General features: G+C 34.4%; 1 protein-coding gene across 3 annotated transcripts in view; it reads right to left on the bottom strand.

Annotated features, from left to right (window-relative positions):
- Positions 1 to 166: 166 nt before the first annotated feature.
- The window catches only part of FAM133B (family with sequence similarity 133, member B), a 21,343-nt gene continuing 4,431 nt past the window's right edge, over positions 167 to 17,078 (bottom strand). The window contains exons 3-12 of one of the 3 annotated variants that reach the window (XM_005876090.2): positions 16,906 to 17,003; positions 15,023 to 15,101; positions 14,306 to 14,380; positions 13,631 to 13,663; positions 13,145 to 13,207; positions 12,616 to 12,708; positions 10,851 to 10,901; positions 5,605 to 5,697; positions 3,847 to 3,894; positions 167 to 1,952 (exon numbers count right to left, since the gene is read on the bottom strand). In XM_005876090.2, the coding sequence (XP_005876152.1) occupies positions 1,866 to 1,952; positions 3,847 to 3,894; positions 5,605 to 5,697; positions 10,851 to 10,901; positions 12,616 to 12,708; positions 13,145 to 13,207; positions 13,631 to 13,663; positions 14,306 to 14,380; positions 15,023 to 15,101; positions 16,906 to 17,003 (720 nt within the window). In that variant the 3' untranslated portion in view covers positions 167 to 1,865. Of the gene's footprint in view, positions 1,953 to 3,846; positions 3,895 to 5,604; positions 5,698 to 10,850; positions 10,902 to 12,615; positions 12,709 to 13,144; positions 13,295 to 13,630; positions 13,664 to 14,305; positions 14,381 to 15,022; positions 15,102 to 16,905; positions 17,004 to 17,078 lie in introns of those variants that run through there. The other 2 variants (XM_005876091.2, XM_014547642.1) reach the window with 2 other exon arrangements.

Raw genomic sequence — 17,078 nt, 5'->3', positions numbered from 1 at the left:
TAGTGGAACAAAATCATCATATACTGGACCAGTCTGCAAAGGTACACCTTTAAGTTCATAGTAAAACTGATCATCAAACAACCCGATAAATGTACCTTTTAGCATTTTCATGAACAATTCTGAGAAACTTCCTTTTGGGTACAAAACATCCCTCAAACTTGCTGTATACTCAAGAGCATATAGATATCTTTTATTAGGTAACAGTATGAAGCTTTACGCCTAAAATTTAAGGAAACTAACCAAGGAACATGTTGTTTTTTCAGCTAAAAACTTGGAGATATGTCTTATCCTCCTACCACTTAACACCTAGTAGTGTTTCTTAATCATTTTAACTTTACTTGTGACTCAAAGGAAGCTGATAGAACAAGGCTATTTTTAAGTAAAATAGCTATTTATTCAGCCTCTTGTCATGCCAAAATGTTTTGTGCATATACCACTGTAATTAGCACACAGGCAAAATTATACATCAAATTATATTTCATATTACCCGATTATATCAAAATGTAAAGTGAAAATGACTTATCAGTTCCTTTTAACATAACTAGTAAACAATTCAGCAGGAGTTACGAGGCACAAAATCTTAGTAAAATGACACAGAAAGAGCAATAATGTAATTCTCGCTCAAGTTTAACTTGTCATATTTTTTATGAATATACAAAGACAAACTTTTAAAACATTATATTTACTAAGATTCTGGCAAGAGCTTTATGTAACAAGACACAGCATACCAGGCCTGCCACTCAACTTGTATATGGTAAGTCTCAGCTTCAATATGAAGCTGTTACAAACAAAACCAACCAAACCAAATCTAAACTCTGCTTTTCACATGCTAATATTTTGGCAAGAATGCCATTAAATGCAGTAAGGAATTAAAGATAGCAAGAATAAAAAGTTAATAAAAGCTAAACTTTACAGCCTAACCAAAATTCATACAAAAAATAGCTATCACTGGTTACATAAAATATTCCTGACTGGTTAAAACTTAACAGTATAAAACATGCATTTTAGAATCTTTAGCTATCAAGTTCAAAAAGTACCAGTGTGTATTGGAAATGACTCCTTCCCAAAGCCAAAGTGTAGTCAAAATTAATCCAAATGTTACAATACATTCTAATAATAAAAATCATTCAGTATTATTGAAGTGGAGGTAAATTCCAGAGCTTCTGGGGCTTTCTCGTGCTGCAAAAGGCTGCTTCTCTGATTCACTCAAAGCAGCATATGACAGACCAAGGATGTTACTAAGCTCAGTAAAGCGCAAGACTGCCATACCCAGCTCTGACCTCCTCATGAAGCATGGCTACTGTGTCCGCAAAAATAGGATGTGTGAGGATAAAAGGCACGCTATTCTGCTAGCTAAAGAAATAGCAAACCACCCCCCACCCTTAAAAGCTCCTTCCCCAAGTAAATAAAAGTATACAAGGGGAAAAAATTAAAATACACTTATCTACAGAGTAAGGATTTTAAAGTATCAATGTAATCCCTACTTCAAAAACATTAACTAGAGTCATCTGGTCATTTCTGTTTATACCTTAATGATGTATCCAGACTCAATGTCTGTTGATTTATCATTAGATACTTCTAGTCAAAAATATTAATTTTATTCCCAAATATCAACCACTAGTACGACTGCAGTGTATTATCTCCCAGAGTTATTAAGCAATGGAAGAGAACAAAGACAGATGTTCAAGGAGCAGGCAACTCTTATGGCCCTTTCACACAGCGGCATGTGAGTGGCTACCTAACAATCCAGGAATAATTCTAGAAACAACAAAGGTCATGCATTTTAGTAAATATGTCATTATTTTCACAGTTGAGATCTCCTCAGACATTGCACTTTCTTTATAAGGGAATCCTGATTTTGCCTTTCACGGTGAGTCAGGACTTGAACTAGCAGCCTTCTTTTTCTTTTTCTTACTGTGTTTCTTATGCTTCTTTTTCTTTTTTGTCTTTTCCTGTAGAGATAGTTCCATGTTAGACATTTCTACATGAAAATATGCAAATTAAAAACAACTTTACCATGGTACTTCTGAGCTAATGTACAGTTATTTCAACAATCCACACAATCAAGTAAGCTACTCAAAACATTTCTTGAAAAGTCTCAATAACCAATATCATGATGAAGAGTGCTTGGCAATTTCAAAAAGGATAAGGAAAAACTTTTAAATCATTAGCACATTAATGTAGACTTAATCAAAATTTCCCATAGAAAATAACATGGTACCAATTGCTATATTTCATTTATTTACTTTCTAAAGGTAAAGTAATTGTAGTTACTGCAAAGAAATCCCCACACCACAGCAAAATAATGGTTTTTTGCAAAATCATAGTTTTCAAAAAGCACATATCTATTAAATCTGCCATTTTTAAGTAAATAGAAACAGATATTATGTACTGCTTAGACCAGTGATGGCGAACCTATGACACGCGTGTCAGAGGTGACATGTGAACTCATTTTTTTGGTTGATTTTTCTTTGTTAAATGGCATTTAAATATATAAAATAAATATCAAAAATATAAATCTTTGTTTTACTGTGGTTGCAAATATCAAAAAATTTCTCTATGTGACACGGCACCAGAGTTAAGTTAGGGTTTTTCAAAATGCTGACATGCCGAGTTCAAAAGGTTCGCCATCACTGGCTTAGACTGAGAGCAATTGAATTAAGTTAACTAACTGGTACAAAATATTGATGGATAGTTGAAAAGTCTTTTTTTAAAAATTCTTTATTGATTCAAGTATTACATATGTCTCCTTTTTCCCCCATTGACCTCTCCCTGGCCACTCCCACCCCCCAGCACATGAGTTGAAAAGTCTTATTTAGCTTACTAAGACAGATGCTTGACTGTTAGAGGAAAATGCCACTGAAGCCTTGTAAAAGCAGTCAAATTGTCATTGGATAGAGGGAATTAGAATTTTGCTGAACTCAGATTTTCATGACTGACTGCTTCAGATACAGAAGAGAAAGCGGAACTTTTAGGAACAGATACTAGAAAGATGGTATCAAATGATAGACTATTTGTTTCAGGAGAAGAAAATAAAAAGCAAGAGGAGAGACATAGAAGTGTAGTAAAAGCAAAGCTTCCCACTCATTTCCTTATCTATTAAACTTTCCCCCATCTTAAGAGCTAGGGAAATTATGGGAGTTACCCTCAAATCTAAAAATGATGTTGTTCTCATTTTTATTTCACCTCTCCCTAAAAAAATGCCTTTAAAGGCCAAGGTCCACACTTAGTATACTGAGTGCCCCAGATTACTTTGCTGACAGGGTCCACATTACTCTTTGATATCTGTATTCACTTCCTCTAGGTGGGTCGACTTCTCATTCGATTACTGCTTCTGTTTCCCTTATTCTCCTCCTCCTCCTTTCTCCTTTCCTACTTCTCAATCTGCGTAACAGCAGAGCTGGCTTTAGAAATGATCACAAGAATAATCTTTATTACTGAATCATTTATGTTGTCGTATTCCAGCTTATTCCTCACTGGAGTTTGTGCTTAGAGAGGCCTTTTCTGTTATTACCAGGGTTGGTTGATCTGGAAGTAACTTCTATTGCAGATAGAGGGAATCACCATACCTTAATATCGTATTTCATACTACACCTTCAGAAAGTCAAAAGTTTGAGCTTACATTTCTAACAAAATACTAAAATGGAAACAGAACATGCTTGGCATGAGGGTTTTCTTTCCTTTCCCTGAACCAACTTAATTTTCTCCAACCCATTAAGTGAAGCTGCTGAACACCACAATATTTATTTGGTCCTAGTAAATGCAATCATGCTTTACCCATGACTCAATTTATATTAAATAAAAACAGCTATACTGTTGTCATGTAAAAACGTAAGAGATACTTGCTGTTGTTTTTTCTCTGTCTTCACTGCTTTTCTTCTTTTTTGCCCGTACCTAAAAAGTTTAAGTTTTTGTGGAGAAAAGAAGACAAATATGTAACTTGTACTCATGGCATTTCTTTTTCATTCCCTAATATACCTTGCATCTTTAAAATGGGTATGTCAAAAACATTTGACAACCAAATGATATCTTAAATGCCTTGTTTAACCTCAAACCCATTAGATCACAATGAGGATTAAATAAAAAACATTTTTTAAAGAGGGGAAAATTAAGATCTCAAATCTCTGAAGGGCTTCTCTTATATTCCCTTTCAGCACCTAAAAACAACAGTGAGGTGCAATGGATAAAAAACATGAGCACTGAAATAAATAAAATAGACCAAGCTCTAAATCCTACCTCTGCCATGTATTACCCTCAATGTCATCATCTGTAAAATGGAAATTATATCCACCCTCAGGGGAAGTGCCTATAATAAAGTGGGGATTTCTCTAACTCTATGGTGTTCAATAAATAATAGCTATACACATAATGTATGCAGTATAAACCAATTAATTAAAATCCTTTTAAGTAAGAATTATCACTCCATTAATATTTTATTTTAATCTTTTAAAGTATGGTACACTGAATACAGATAAAAATTCCAAGTTGCTAAAGCTTGCATGTATTTAATGTTACATCCAAATGTAATGTATTTTATGTATTAAGGTAAGTGCTCTAGAGAGCACTCAGGAAATTATCTTTTGTTATCTTGTCATAACAACGACGGGAATGGAGGCAGCTGTGTTGCATCTACATTTAACCAGGCCAACACAGATGATGCTGTCACACAATGTCCAGGACAGCCTTGACAGGACTGCCGAATAGCCTGCTAGACACTCATGTAACGAACCTATTTATAACAGAGAAGTTAAATTTACTGCACTGTGAACACAAAGTACTTTGTACAGGGTTTTCAGATACACTCAACCATCTACATATTGAAATGTAATTTAATAAACACTATGGATTATTATTTTCTTGTATTTCTTCTATTTCTGTTAGGGGACAGTAATATAAAAATGTGTAGGTTTTATATATATAAATATACATTTATGTAAAAGCTACAAATTTCATTTCAGAAAAGCATTACAAAATATTGCTAAAAAATGAGAGCAATAGGCCCTATTTTACAAATGAGAAAGCCAATTCCAAGAAATACTTTTAGGAAGATAACTTACAGACCTAAAACTAAAAATGGACTATAATTCTAAGAGAGTACAAAATTTAAGACAGGGATATTAGAGCTGAAAACGACTGTATAGATGACCTCATCCTATTCCTTTAATTTATAGATAGAAAAACTGAGATCAGGCAAACATTTCTGCTCCACCTCATTACCTTTCTAGTCCCTAAATAGCAAATCCAACAAAAACAAGGAAATGCCAGGTTTCAATCTGCTTTACACCATACAGCATCTTTCATGTAATTAAAAATATAGCATAATAAAAATAAAATATTAGAAGAATAAAAATAACATACATATCTCAGATTGGAAAGGAATCTGAGAATATGGTTAATTGTAAAAATAATAGTAATATAATTATCTTATGGAAAAATGCAACACTTATTCTGAAATGGAACAACTTCTTTTTCTTTTTCATGGTACATCAAACTAGAAAAGTAAATTAAATACTTATGAAGTATTTTGTTTTTCAGTTAATATTAAATCAAATCAAATAACTAGACATTTTATAGTGAAGAAAATAGATTTGATCATATACTTACCTCCTCAATATAATCTGACTCTGACAAAGACTCAGATGATAAAGGTTTATCTTCAGGATACATCTTTCTCTTTTTGCTGAGTCCCTTAATGTCCTAGTAAACAAAAAAATACATGGACCTTGACTCAAAAAGACATATTACTATTCCATGAAAATTTTATTTCTAAGTTCTAGTAACATTTCTTCCGATTATCATAAAATGATAATCCATTTTCATTTTAGAGATGTCTAAAAGTGACCAGGAATCAGTCTTTAAATCCAATGAAGTAATGCTTTTATTAAAAACCTAAAAAGAAATAACTACATATCCACTTAGATATAACATCCTCCTTATTTTCTTTAACTATACAGGACAGAATTTTACAAAGTCATAAGGAACTATATAGACGGTACAAGATTTGGGTCCCTTGTATTCTAATTCCTTTGTTTCTACCCAAAGTTGTATCAGACAGGCCTGATCCAGATAGTGCTGTAGAGAAGAAAAATCAATGGGTAATTATTTGCAATGATCTAAAAGGATCTGTACACAGTAATTCCTTTAGTGCATTAAGTATTAAATTCACATAAAAAAAAATCTTTGTCTCTAAATATTTTTAATGTTGAAAAAATGCATACCTGGGGAAGGAGAGGGTCTCAGAGTAGAGGAGAACTTAGGACTTAAATATATATTTTAAGAAATGAAAAGTGTTAGGATTTACTAAAGCTTCAAAGTGGACATGCTGGTTACCATTTTATTATTTTTCCATATACTTTTTCTGTATGTCTCAAGTAGTTTCTATCAACAAAAACAACAGAACCACACAATGAAAAATGCTCGCCCGTAATCTTAATTAAAAAATTATAAAAATAACATAAAACTTTATGCAGCATGAACCCAATTTTGAAGATATAAACAAAAAATTCATGTAGAAAATAAACTAACAGTGATGATCTTATGTATCAGATTACAGGTGATTAACAGGTTTATTATTTTGGTAGAAATGATAAATGCTCATAGTAAGAAAATTCACCTAAATCCCACTACCTAAACCATTAGGATTTTTGTAAACATCCTCCTATGTGTATATTTACAAGTTTACACAAATACTTGCTGTTTGGAACCCGCTCTTCTCACCCAATAGTATCTTTCCATGCCAACTACATCGTCATTTATGGCGGCCTTTGACATTCACTGAAAGTATATGCCACAGTTTACTTAACCAATCTCCTTCTGGAGGGCAGCCATATGGGTTCTTTGCTATTAAAAACAAAGTTGAAATACAGTGAAGGGTACTTAAATGTAAAATCTTGATCTAACAATAATGACTAAGGCAAAGACCAAAGTAGCCTTCACCCAAATGATTTTCTCAATCTCCCACAACCCCACATTGTTTATTTCATTTTTTGAGTCACACTTTACCATAAAGCCTCTTTTATCAGGCTCTTTTATCATATTAATGTCAGATTATTGGATTACAGTTCATATTTACTTTTAGAATTACTAAACATATATTTTACTAATTTTTGTTTGTGAAGTGTTCTTTAATACCGAAGGTCACTAAGTTTCTGAATGATGTATTACTACTTTTTCTTAAGTCTGTTCATTATATTTAAACTTTGTTCATGGTTTATTTTTTTGTGATTTTTTTTGCCACTGAGAATTAGAATTATATGGTCACAAGTTTTTTGAGGCACAGTCTTTCCCTATCCCAATATTATATTCATGTCTTTCTCTAGTAATATTTTCATAATTTAAAACTGACTTATCTGAAATTTATTTGGCCTTAATGAGTGCCCAGCTTTATATTTCCCAAATGGCAAGTCATTTTGTCCCAAGAAAAGCCATCTTTATCATATATTAAATTCCACAAACACTTAAAAATTTTAACCTGAACTCTATACTGTTCCATTTTTTCTTTTTCTTTTTCTGGTACGATACTACATTGTTTTAATCAAAGCATTTAAAATGTTTTAACATCTAGTAGGAAATGTCATACCCAGGAACATTTATTAAATCTTCATCTGCATCTCAGAACAGATTTATAGTTTTCTTCAAATAAGTCCTGTTCAATTCTTCCATTATGTTTTCTAATTGGACATCACATTGTACTTTCACAACAATTTAAACTAAAAATGGGGCTAAAAACAATGATCGATATATATGATTTAAAATTACAACCTATCCCTTACATTACAACAGAAAACCTAAACAAGATTAAGAGGCGTAAAAGATGATAATCATGTGTATAAAAGAGTAATAGTATCCAAAAATATTTAACTCTTATCAATCAGAAAGATCAAAAACAACCCAACAACAACAAAAAAAATGGGCAAAGACTAAACAGGCAATTCATAACTCACAGAAAATGAAATCTGAATGGCTAATAAGCAAATGAAAAGGCTCAACCTTCCATACCAGTGATTTTCAACCTTTTTCATCTCATGGTACACACAAGCTAATTAATAAAATTCTGCGGCACACAAAAAATGTACTTTTTGCCAATCTGACAAAAAGATAGGTACAATTTTTATTCATTCACACTGGACAGCTATTGTTGTGTTGACTGTTGTCATTTTTTCATTTGACAATCTAAGGAAAAAGAGGTCAGTGCCCCTGACTAAATAGTCAGGTATTGCGTTTTAAAAATTCCTACAGCACATTGGTTGAAAAGTGCTGATTTATACGCATCAAACTAACAAAGAGGAAAGCCTCCCAGTGTTGACAGGTATGTATGGAACAAAAATACTATCATATGCTACTAGCAGGAATGCAAATTAGTAATAAGCACTTTGGTGAGCAAAAGGTAGACAAGTTAAATGTGTGTACATCCTAGCACTGAGAAATCCTAGTCCCAAGTATATATCAGAATATTAACAATAACTTGTGGAAAAAGAAAAATGGATACAAAAATAGCCACTGGAGCACTGTTTGCATTACTAAAAAATGAAAACAATCTAGATGTCCACAATCAGAATGGAGCAATAAACTGTGGCAAATTAATAGAATGGAATACTTTAAGCAAAAGCAACAAACTTGAGAGTATCAACAAGGATAAAAGTCAACAGCAATGTTGAGTGAAAAATACAAGTTTCAGAAGGAAACACAATGATACCATTTTCAAAATAAAAAATACTCTACACTATTTATGAATATATGTAACCAAAGTGTATAAATGTGGAAGGAAGGATGCATACTAATTCAGAAATAGCTGCCTCTAAAGAAGGAGAAAGTGTCTGGTACTTTTTTCCCCTCTGGTAACTATTAGTCTGTAGTCTGTATCTATGGGTTTGTTTTGTTTGTTTGTTTGCTGCTTTTTGTTTTATACCCTACATATGACATATACATTTTTTTAAAACATGAAAGTAATCACTTACTCTATAATGGTTTTTAAAATGAGAAATTAATGTTGAATCACTATTAACCATATGGTTTCTTTTGGCCAGTTACATTACAAATTATATTAATACACTTATCTTTGAATTCTTATAATTAACCCAACTTAGCCACAAGTTTCTTCTTTTAGTATCTTAGTAAATTTTTATTTGCAAATTGATATGAAAAGCACTCCTAGGTATATACCGAAGATCAATGAAAACATCATGTCCACACAGAAACTTGTATACATATGTTCACAGCAGCATTATTCATCTTAGCCAAAAGGTAGAAACAATTCAAATATCTACTAATAGATGAATGGATAAATATATTGTGGTATATACATACAATGGAATGTTATTCATCCATAAAAAGGAACAAAGTACTGATATACATGCTATCACTTAGATGAACCTCAAAAATATTACACGAAAGGAAAGAAGTCAGACAGGAAAGGTTACATATTGTATGATTGCTTTTATGATATATCCAGAATATGCAAATCCAAAGACATAGGAAGCAGATTAGAGGTTATGTGGTTATGTTGCTTTTGCTTATAATATTCTATTTTATAGGTTCTTTTCAAAGGGGTGATGAAAAAGTTTTAAAACTAGAGTGAGGTAGTTGTTGCACAGCATTGTACATACACTAAGCACCATCAAATTGTAATTTTAAGATGAGTAATAGAAAATTATGTGAATTTCACCTCAATTTTAAAAAATTATATAAAAACACAGTAAAATACAGTGACACTCGTTCACAGTTTTCTTTCATTTAGTAATTGCTTTCCTTAGGCTTTATCCCATATAATAAAAGCCTAATATGCTAAGTGTCTGGTCGACTGGTCGGCCATTCAACCAATCAAAGCGTAATATGCTAATGATATGCTAAGGCTGCTCAACCGCTCGCTATGACATGCAATGACCACCAGGGGGCAGACAGTCAACCGGTTGACCAGTCACTATGATGTGCACTGACCACCAGGAGGCAAACACTCCAACCAGTAGGTTAGCTTGCTGCTGGGGTCCAGCTGATCAAGACTGAGCAAGATGGGCTGGACATGCCCTGGAGCCCTCCTGCATCTCTCCCCAGCCCCAATTGTGCACCGTGGGGTCCCTGGCCTGGCCTGAGCCCTCTCACAATCCAGGACCCCTTGGGGGAGCCAGTTTCAGCCCAATCCCACAGGGGGAGCACCACTCAGCCAGGAGCCGGGCTCATGGCTGGCAAGCGCAGCGGCGATGGCAAGAGCCTCTTCCGCCTCCGCAGCAGCGCTAAGGATGTCCAAGGGGGAGTGGGCCTAAACCGTCAGTTGGACATCCCCCAAGGGCTCCCAGACTGCAAGAGGGCACAGGCTGGGCTGAGGGGAACCCCCCTACCCTGCTGAGTGCACAAATTTCATGCACCGGGCCTCTAGTTTTTAATAAGCAGAACAAGATTTTAAAATGTAAATCAGAAACATGGATAGGGATAAATTCATAATTAATTATAGTTAAATCACAAGTAAAGATAAAATATCTACTTACAGTAGTAAAATTCTTTTTCAAAACTTATCTATGGTATACTCAATTTGAAACAGAAGTCCATGTTCTTTCATTAAAGGGGCCTCTTTTAAAATGACTTGAAGAAACAAAGGAAATGTTTAATCTCCATTACTTAAAATTTGTAATTGGAGATAATCCATTAATCTACACAAATTCAAGCTTTCTTCAGGAATACTCTTCTATCTTCTAATCAATAATGAAACCAACAAATAATTTCCTTAAATCAATTATGAAATGCCATAAAAGCCAAAAAAAAAATCTCAAGTTAAAAAGGGGAACACATTATTGTTTATTCCTTTAAATGAAGTATTGTATGATAGACTACTTAAGGCAATGTAAAATTATAATTACCTTTTCTTTCTCACTTGCATCCTTTGACTTCTTTTTCTTTTTTAAACTATCCTAAACAAACAAATATTTTATCAATTTTAAATGTAAAAGATACAGCATAATAGCATAAAGATAAAAATACCAAAAAGGTGATTGGTTCTATAACTGAAAAAAGTTTACTTCAATACCAGAATTTTATTTTAAAAATATAGAAGAAATGTGTTGTGTATATATGTGATTGTAAAGAAATAGGCTTCTTCATGTATCTGTCTGTGTATTAAATCTATGTACACCAAAAATGACATACTGTCTGTGAAAACCACATGGTGTATTTTACTATAAGACTTTATGTCATTGCCTAATTTTGCCTGAGGTGGTCTTATGCACGGGTGTTCTAATTCACTGTGTGCTCAGACATCTCCCAATTTGATTTCCCTACTCTCCTTATAAGGAGGGGAGGTAAGAATTTTTGCTTTTGAATCCCTCAGTTCCAGTTATTAATAACCTCCCTGAGCCTTTCTTATCCATAAAGTGGGATAACAAATATCTACTTCATAGGGTTGTTGAGAGAATTGAGTTAACATGTCAAGTGCTTAGGACTATGAATAACATGCAATAGGCATTCAATACATGTTAGCTATCAATATCATTAGTCTGGCTCTTTTGCTTTAGAAGACAGAGAAAAAAAAACCAACATTTGCTGAATACTTATTAGACACCAGGCATTTGTCAGAAGAAATATCACCAGGGAAGTAGCTATCTGCCACAAAACAAAACAGTTGCTGCTTCTCCTGGGAGCCTGGGACACTGTTTGTCCAATGTGGTCCATGGACACCCCTGTATCAGCATCACAGAGGACATCTGTTAAAATGTAGACTTTTAAGACTAATCAGACTTACTCAGACTCTGAAAATGAGGCCCAGAAAACTACATTTTTATTGCAACGTGCACGTTTTTCTCATGACCACTAATGTTTGAGAGCTTATTTGTCAGACAATTCTGGTTAGTACAGAGCAGACTTAGGTTCAGTAGAAAAGACACTAGACCAGATAATAGAACACATATTCAAGTTCTAATACTACCTGTATAAATTTAAGCAAGACATTTTTTTCTCTGAACAATGACTTTTTTTTTAAAGCTTTTCTCATTGATTTTTTTTTTTTTTTTTTGAGAGAGAGGGAGAGGAAGAGATAAAACATCGATGATAGACCAGCTGCCTCCCACACGCCCCCCCTACTGGGGATAGAGCCCGAAACCCAGGCATGTGCCCTGAGTGGGAATCGACCCGGCAACCTCTTAGTGCCTGGGACGATGCTCAACCAATTGAGCCACATCAGCTGGGCTCAACTTTGACTTTTCATGAAAACTAGAGGCCCGATGCACAAAATTTGTGCAAGAGTAGACCTTCCTTCCCCCAGCTGCCAGTACTGGCTTCCCTCTGGCACCTGGGACCCAGGCTTCCCTCTGGCCACTGGCAGGCACCCAGGACCCGGTCTTCCCTTTGCAGTCTCGGCTTCATCCGGTCTAATTAGCATATTACCTTTTATTATTATAGATGGGAAAAATAATGCCTGCCAGGCTTATCATAAAGCTATCATGGATGTGTTGAGAGAGAAACATATGTGTGAAAATATTTAGAGAACAATTAAATGCCATATGTAAGGTATAAAGTGGCACAGAACATCTCAATTTTAAACTGAGAGCAATTTAAGATAGGAAGAACTAAAAGAAAAACCTAATTACAAGTCTTCACTGTCCAACATGGTACTAATTTAAGTAATTTTACCTTACTGTCTGATTCAGTCTCTGACATGGAGCTTTCAGAAGATTTATGTGAACGGTTCTTCTTTTTCTTTTTCCTTTTTCCTTGTTTCTTATCCTATATAAAACATTTTTAGAAATATTTGCTTTCTGTTTTAAAAATATAATAGATGTATTTTAGTAATACCAAATCTTTATCAATATACAAAAGTTAATGAAAGGACCAGCTTTAAACATATGCTTTACTTAATATTTAAAATGTAACATATCATTTCCTTGTTTTATAAAAAGTCAAGTGATTTGAGTCACACATAATTCCTAGCATCTAGTCAAATACCATTTTACATTTTTCAAATCCATTTCTTCTACTCATATTTTTAAATGAACAAGACAAATTCAAAATCTATAAAACATATACATCAATATTTACATCAGTGCTCTCAGAGATAATAAAAACCTGTAAGTAAACATTTTTAACTGACATTTCATAAAGTGTTTCCTTTGTCATTAAATAAATTACAGATATTTCATGGATCATCATAGGCAAACCTTACCTCATCTTCAGAATCTGAAGAACTGCTGGAAGAATCAGAGCTTGATGAAGAAGAAGATGAATACTTGACCAAGCACAAAACAATTAAAGCTTGTGAGATGCAGGAATTTTTTTCTTTTACTAAGTCTCTCAAATACTTAACTAAATCAACCTAGTGTCATAGAAACAGATGCCATCTTCATAAGACTTAAGTATTAAAATGTCAAATTCCCTCACAGAAAAGGCTCAACAAAGTAACACATATAGCAATGGTGGTCAATTTCCCCTCTTTAATAGCAATACAGGAGTTACTAGGTTATAAGGAGGTTGGCACCTGTCTTTTATATCAGAAATAGAACAAAACCACCCATAACAATCAAAAGACCTCCAGGCTCTTTGACTCATCTAGCGTTAGCAAAGAGTTAGCATACAGACTATATAAATTATTCTTACTTTTTTCGTAGGCTTTTAATTATAATATTTAGAAAAATGGAAAAGTTTTGCTCACCCTACCAGATTTCTTCTTTTCTTTTTTCTTTCTCTATAAGAAAACAAAAGTACAAGCCTAAATAAGCTAATGTGAATTTTCAAATGTATCTATAAATATAAAAGCCTAATATGCTAAGTGTCCAACGGGGTCAACCGTTCAGTCGACCACTTGCTATGATGCGCACTGGCCACCAGGGGGCAGACACTCCAACCGGTAGGTTAGCTTACTGCTGGGGTTCAGCCTATTGGGACTGGGTAAGATGGGCAGGACACGCCCTGGAGACCTCCCGCAATCCCTCCCTGGTCTCTAAAATATTTCTTCTAATGCATTTCCTTTCAATGTGCACAAATTTGTGCAATGGGCCTCTAGTCCAGTGATGGCGAACCTTTTGAGCTCGGCGTGTCAGCATTTTGAAAAACCCTAACTTAACTCTGGTGCCGTGTCACATATAGAAATTTTTTGATATTTGCAACCATAGTAAAACAAAGATTTATATTTTTGATATTTATTTTATATATTTAAATGCCATTTAACAAAGAAAAATCAACCAAAAAAATGAGTTCACATGTCACCTCTGACACGCATGTCATAGGTTCGCCATCACTGCTCTAGTCTATTAATAATGGTACATAGCAGTATTATGGAAATCCAACTGTGAAATTAAGGATAGCAGTAAAGTAAACATGGTCTTACCTGTCTTTTTTTGGATGAGCTCTCACTTCCACTTAATAATTTCTCCCTGTGTTTTTCTAGTTCTTTCTTCCAGTTCTGCAAAAAGGTTATAAACACCATCAGAGGGCATCTATCCCCTTACGATACATCTAATATGTAAGACAGCCACTGTTTCCTTTCTCAATCCTCTCACTCATCCAGCCTCTAATTACAAAAGATACTCCAGGTGCCAGAATCCTCTACTCTATCACCAAACAAGCCTTTGCCAGTTGTTTTCAAAGAGGACATTAAGAGATGGGAATTCTCCACTGTATATTGAGACTAGGTATTACTGAGGCTAGGAATTTTTTTTTTCTAACAAAGATGGTTAGATTCTTTTTCCAAACAGTGAAAATTAAATTAATCTATACTGTGGCTGAAATGCTGATACGTGTTTGTAATCAAAGCAAGCAAATATCACCATGGAAATCTCAGGATAAGATGTGGACAAGGGAGAGAAGGGGCAGAACCTAACATTTAGAAAACTTCAAGATGATTTAAATTACTGTAAGATGATTTTCCTCTCTTTCTTAACGCAGTCATACATTTATATACAAACCTGTACTCAATAAAACAAAAACACCTATGAAATACAGAGCCCCCTTAACCTAAAGAGGTAGGCCAAAACCCTTCATTTATTAAAAAATTATTTCATTCTTCTTACAACATTAGCCTATTTTTTTTTTAAAAGGTACAAACCTCGTTCATTTTTTCTTCAAATTCAGCCAATGCCTTGGAGCCTTTCTTTTTCTTTTCTAGTTGTTCTTTCACTTCTTCCCTTAAAAAATAGAATATAAAAGTGTTTTTAAGCAATTCAAATTAGAGATGGATGCTTATAAATAAAACAAAATTTCATAAAGTTATCTTAGTATCCTAACTTATAAACCTCCATCCCAGTGTTGATGCCCTTCGAATTTGTGTTCACATCCTTGTGAGTTAATTATCATAATAAAGCCTAACAGATAACACTAATCACTCCTTTTCTAAACATGGATTATAAAAGTTTAATACAGAAGACATTTGAGTACTCCAAGTTACAGGCACTGTTTTAAATATATTTTCCTTCAATCCTCACAACAATCCTGTGAGAAAAAGTATTCTTTTACTTCAAGATGAACTAAATTACTGTAGCTGCAATCTGGGGCAGCTTAGAAATCTGCCTAGTGTCACAAAGCTATTGTAGTTTCAGCATTAGAGTGAGCTAAGGTCTATTTGACTGAAACATTACCTTCTATTAGTAAATCACCCATCTTATAATGTACCTCAACATGTGCAGAAAAGAGAGCACAGCACACCTGACTGCTTATTTGTAGAAAGGCCTGCTTACACATCTGGCTCTGGCTGGTGTCTAGGAACTTGGATTTTAGGTGGGTCCTTACCATTCCCTGGTAAGAGTGGTTTACTGTGCCTGTTTGTACAAACTTTATAGTTTAGGCTGAACACCTGCATTCCTTCTGGGAGTCTGGAGTTTTGGCACCTGATAGGCAGAGGCTGGCCAGTTCTCAACTAAAACCCTGGGCACACAGACTCCCCATGAACTCCCTTGGTTGGCAACATCTCACATGTGTTATCACAACTCTTGCTACGGGAATTAACACACATCCTGTGCAACTGCACAAGAGAGGAAGCCTTGGAAGCCTGCACCCCGTCTCCCTCAGACTTCACCCACGTGCCTTTTCCCTTTGCTGACTGTGGCTGGTATCCTCACTGTAATAAATCTTACCCACAAGTACAACTATCTGTGAGTCCTAGCGAATTACTCAACCTTGGAGTTTTCTTGGGGACCTCTGACACACGTTATACTTGATGGAGCACAATCCTCTTTAAATTCATTCCTTCCCCCCAATTTTAAAGACAAAATATATTTTGTTTTGGGATAATTTGTTTTCCGGTATGCTGCAATAGTCAATAATAGCACTCATGAATTCGTTAAGAGATGGACATGCTTACTTCCTGTTTAAGTCAAAGGAAGGATTCCCTTATATATGTAAGCACAACTTTCAACTACAGTTGCCCAGCTTCCAGAGGCACTTAGAAGTCTAAACTGACAACTCTCAAGCTTGTCATGTGTCACCTCAAGAGTATGATATTTAATAATAAGGAAGACACTAAAAATAGTAAGGCCAGTGCTATGAACGTTATTTACAAAAGATTAGTGCCACTCAACCAGGGCAAAAAACATCAATTTAAAGCCAAAATCTTACAATGGGAAAAGCCAGCAGATAAAACTAGAAACAAGGCCTAACATTATCCTAACACCTAGTTACACATCAATGAAGGATGAGATTACTCAAATTTATCATTTTAAAAAGAACAATGCAAGGTTAAGTTCATTTTTCGGGAATAGAGAAGAGATTGGTGTGAAAAGATTATCTGGTAGTGTGTTAGCTATTTTGGGTGGTGGGTTCTCAAATGTTTGCTTTACACTCATGCATGTGTTTCATACATTTAAAAAAACACATATCAAATATTACTTCAAAATTACATATCTGTCAGTTGCTTGGCAATCAATAAAAGTTATAACAATAACCACTTAAACATGTATGAACATTTCATAAATAGGTAAATTATTTCACAAATACCATGTAGGCCTTGGTCGATTCAGATAATCTTGGATTGTTGGCCCTGAAGACTGGACTGGACCCCTTGATCTGGCCATTGCTATTGGGTTCATATAGGCCTTGAGGAAAGAACAAAAATTTACTTCATTAAAATAACCATTAAAAATACAAAAGCTCACTTAATTTTAAAAAAA

This window comes from Myotis brandtii, unplaced genomic scaffold (genome assembly GCF_000412655.1).
Source record: "Myotis brandtii unplaced genomic scaffold, ASM41265v1 scaffold48, whole genome shotgun sequence".
NCBI lineage: Eukaryota > Metazoa > Chordata > Mammalia > Chiroptera > Vespertilionidae > Myotis > Myotis brandtii.
Note: the sequence above shows the minus strand (reverse complement) of the source record. Positions and strands in the feature narration are given on the sequence as shown.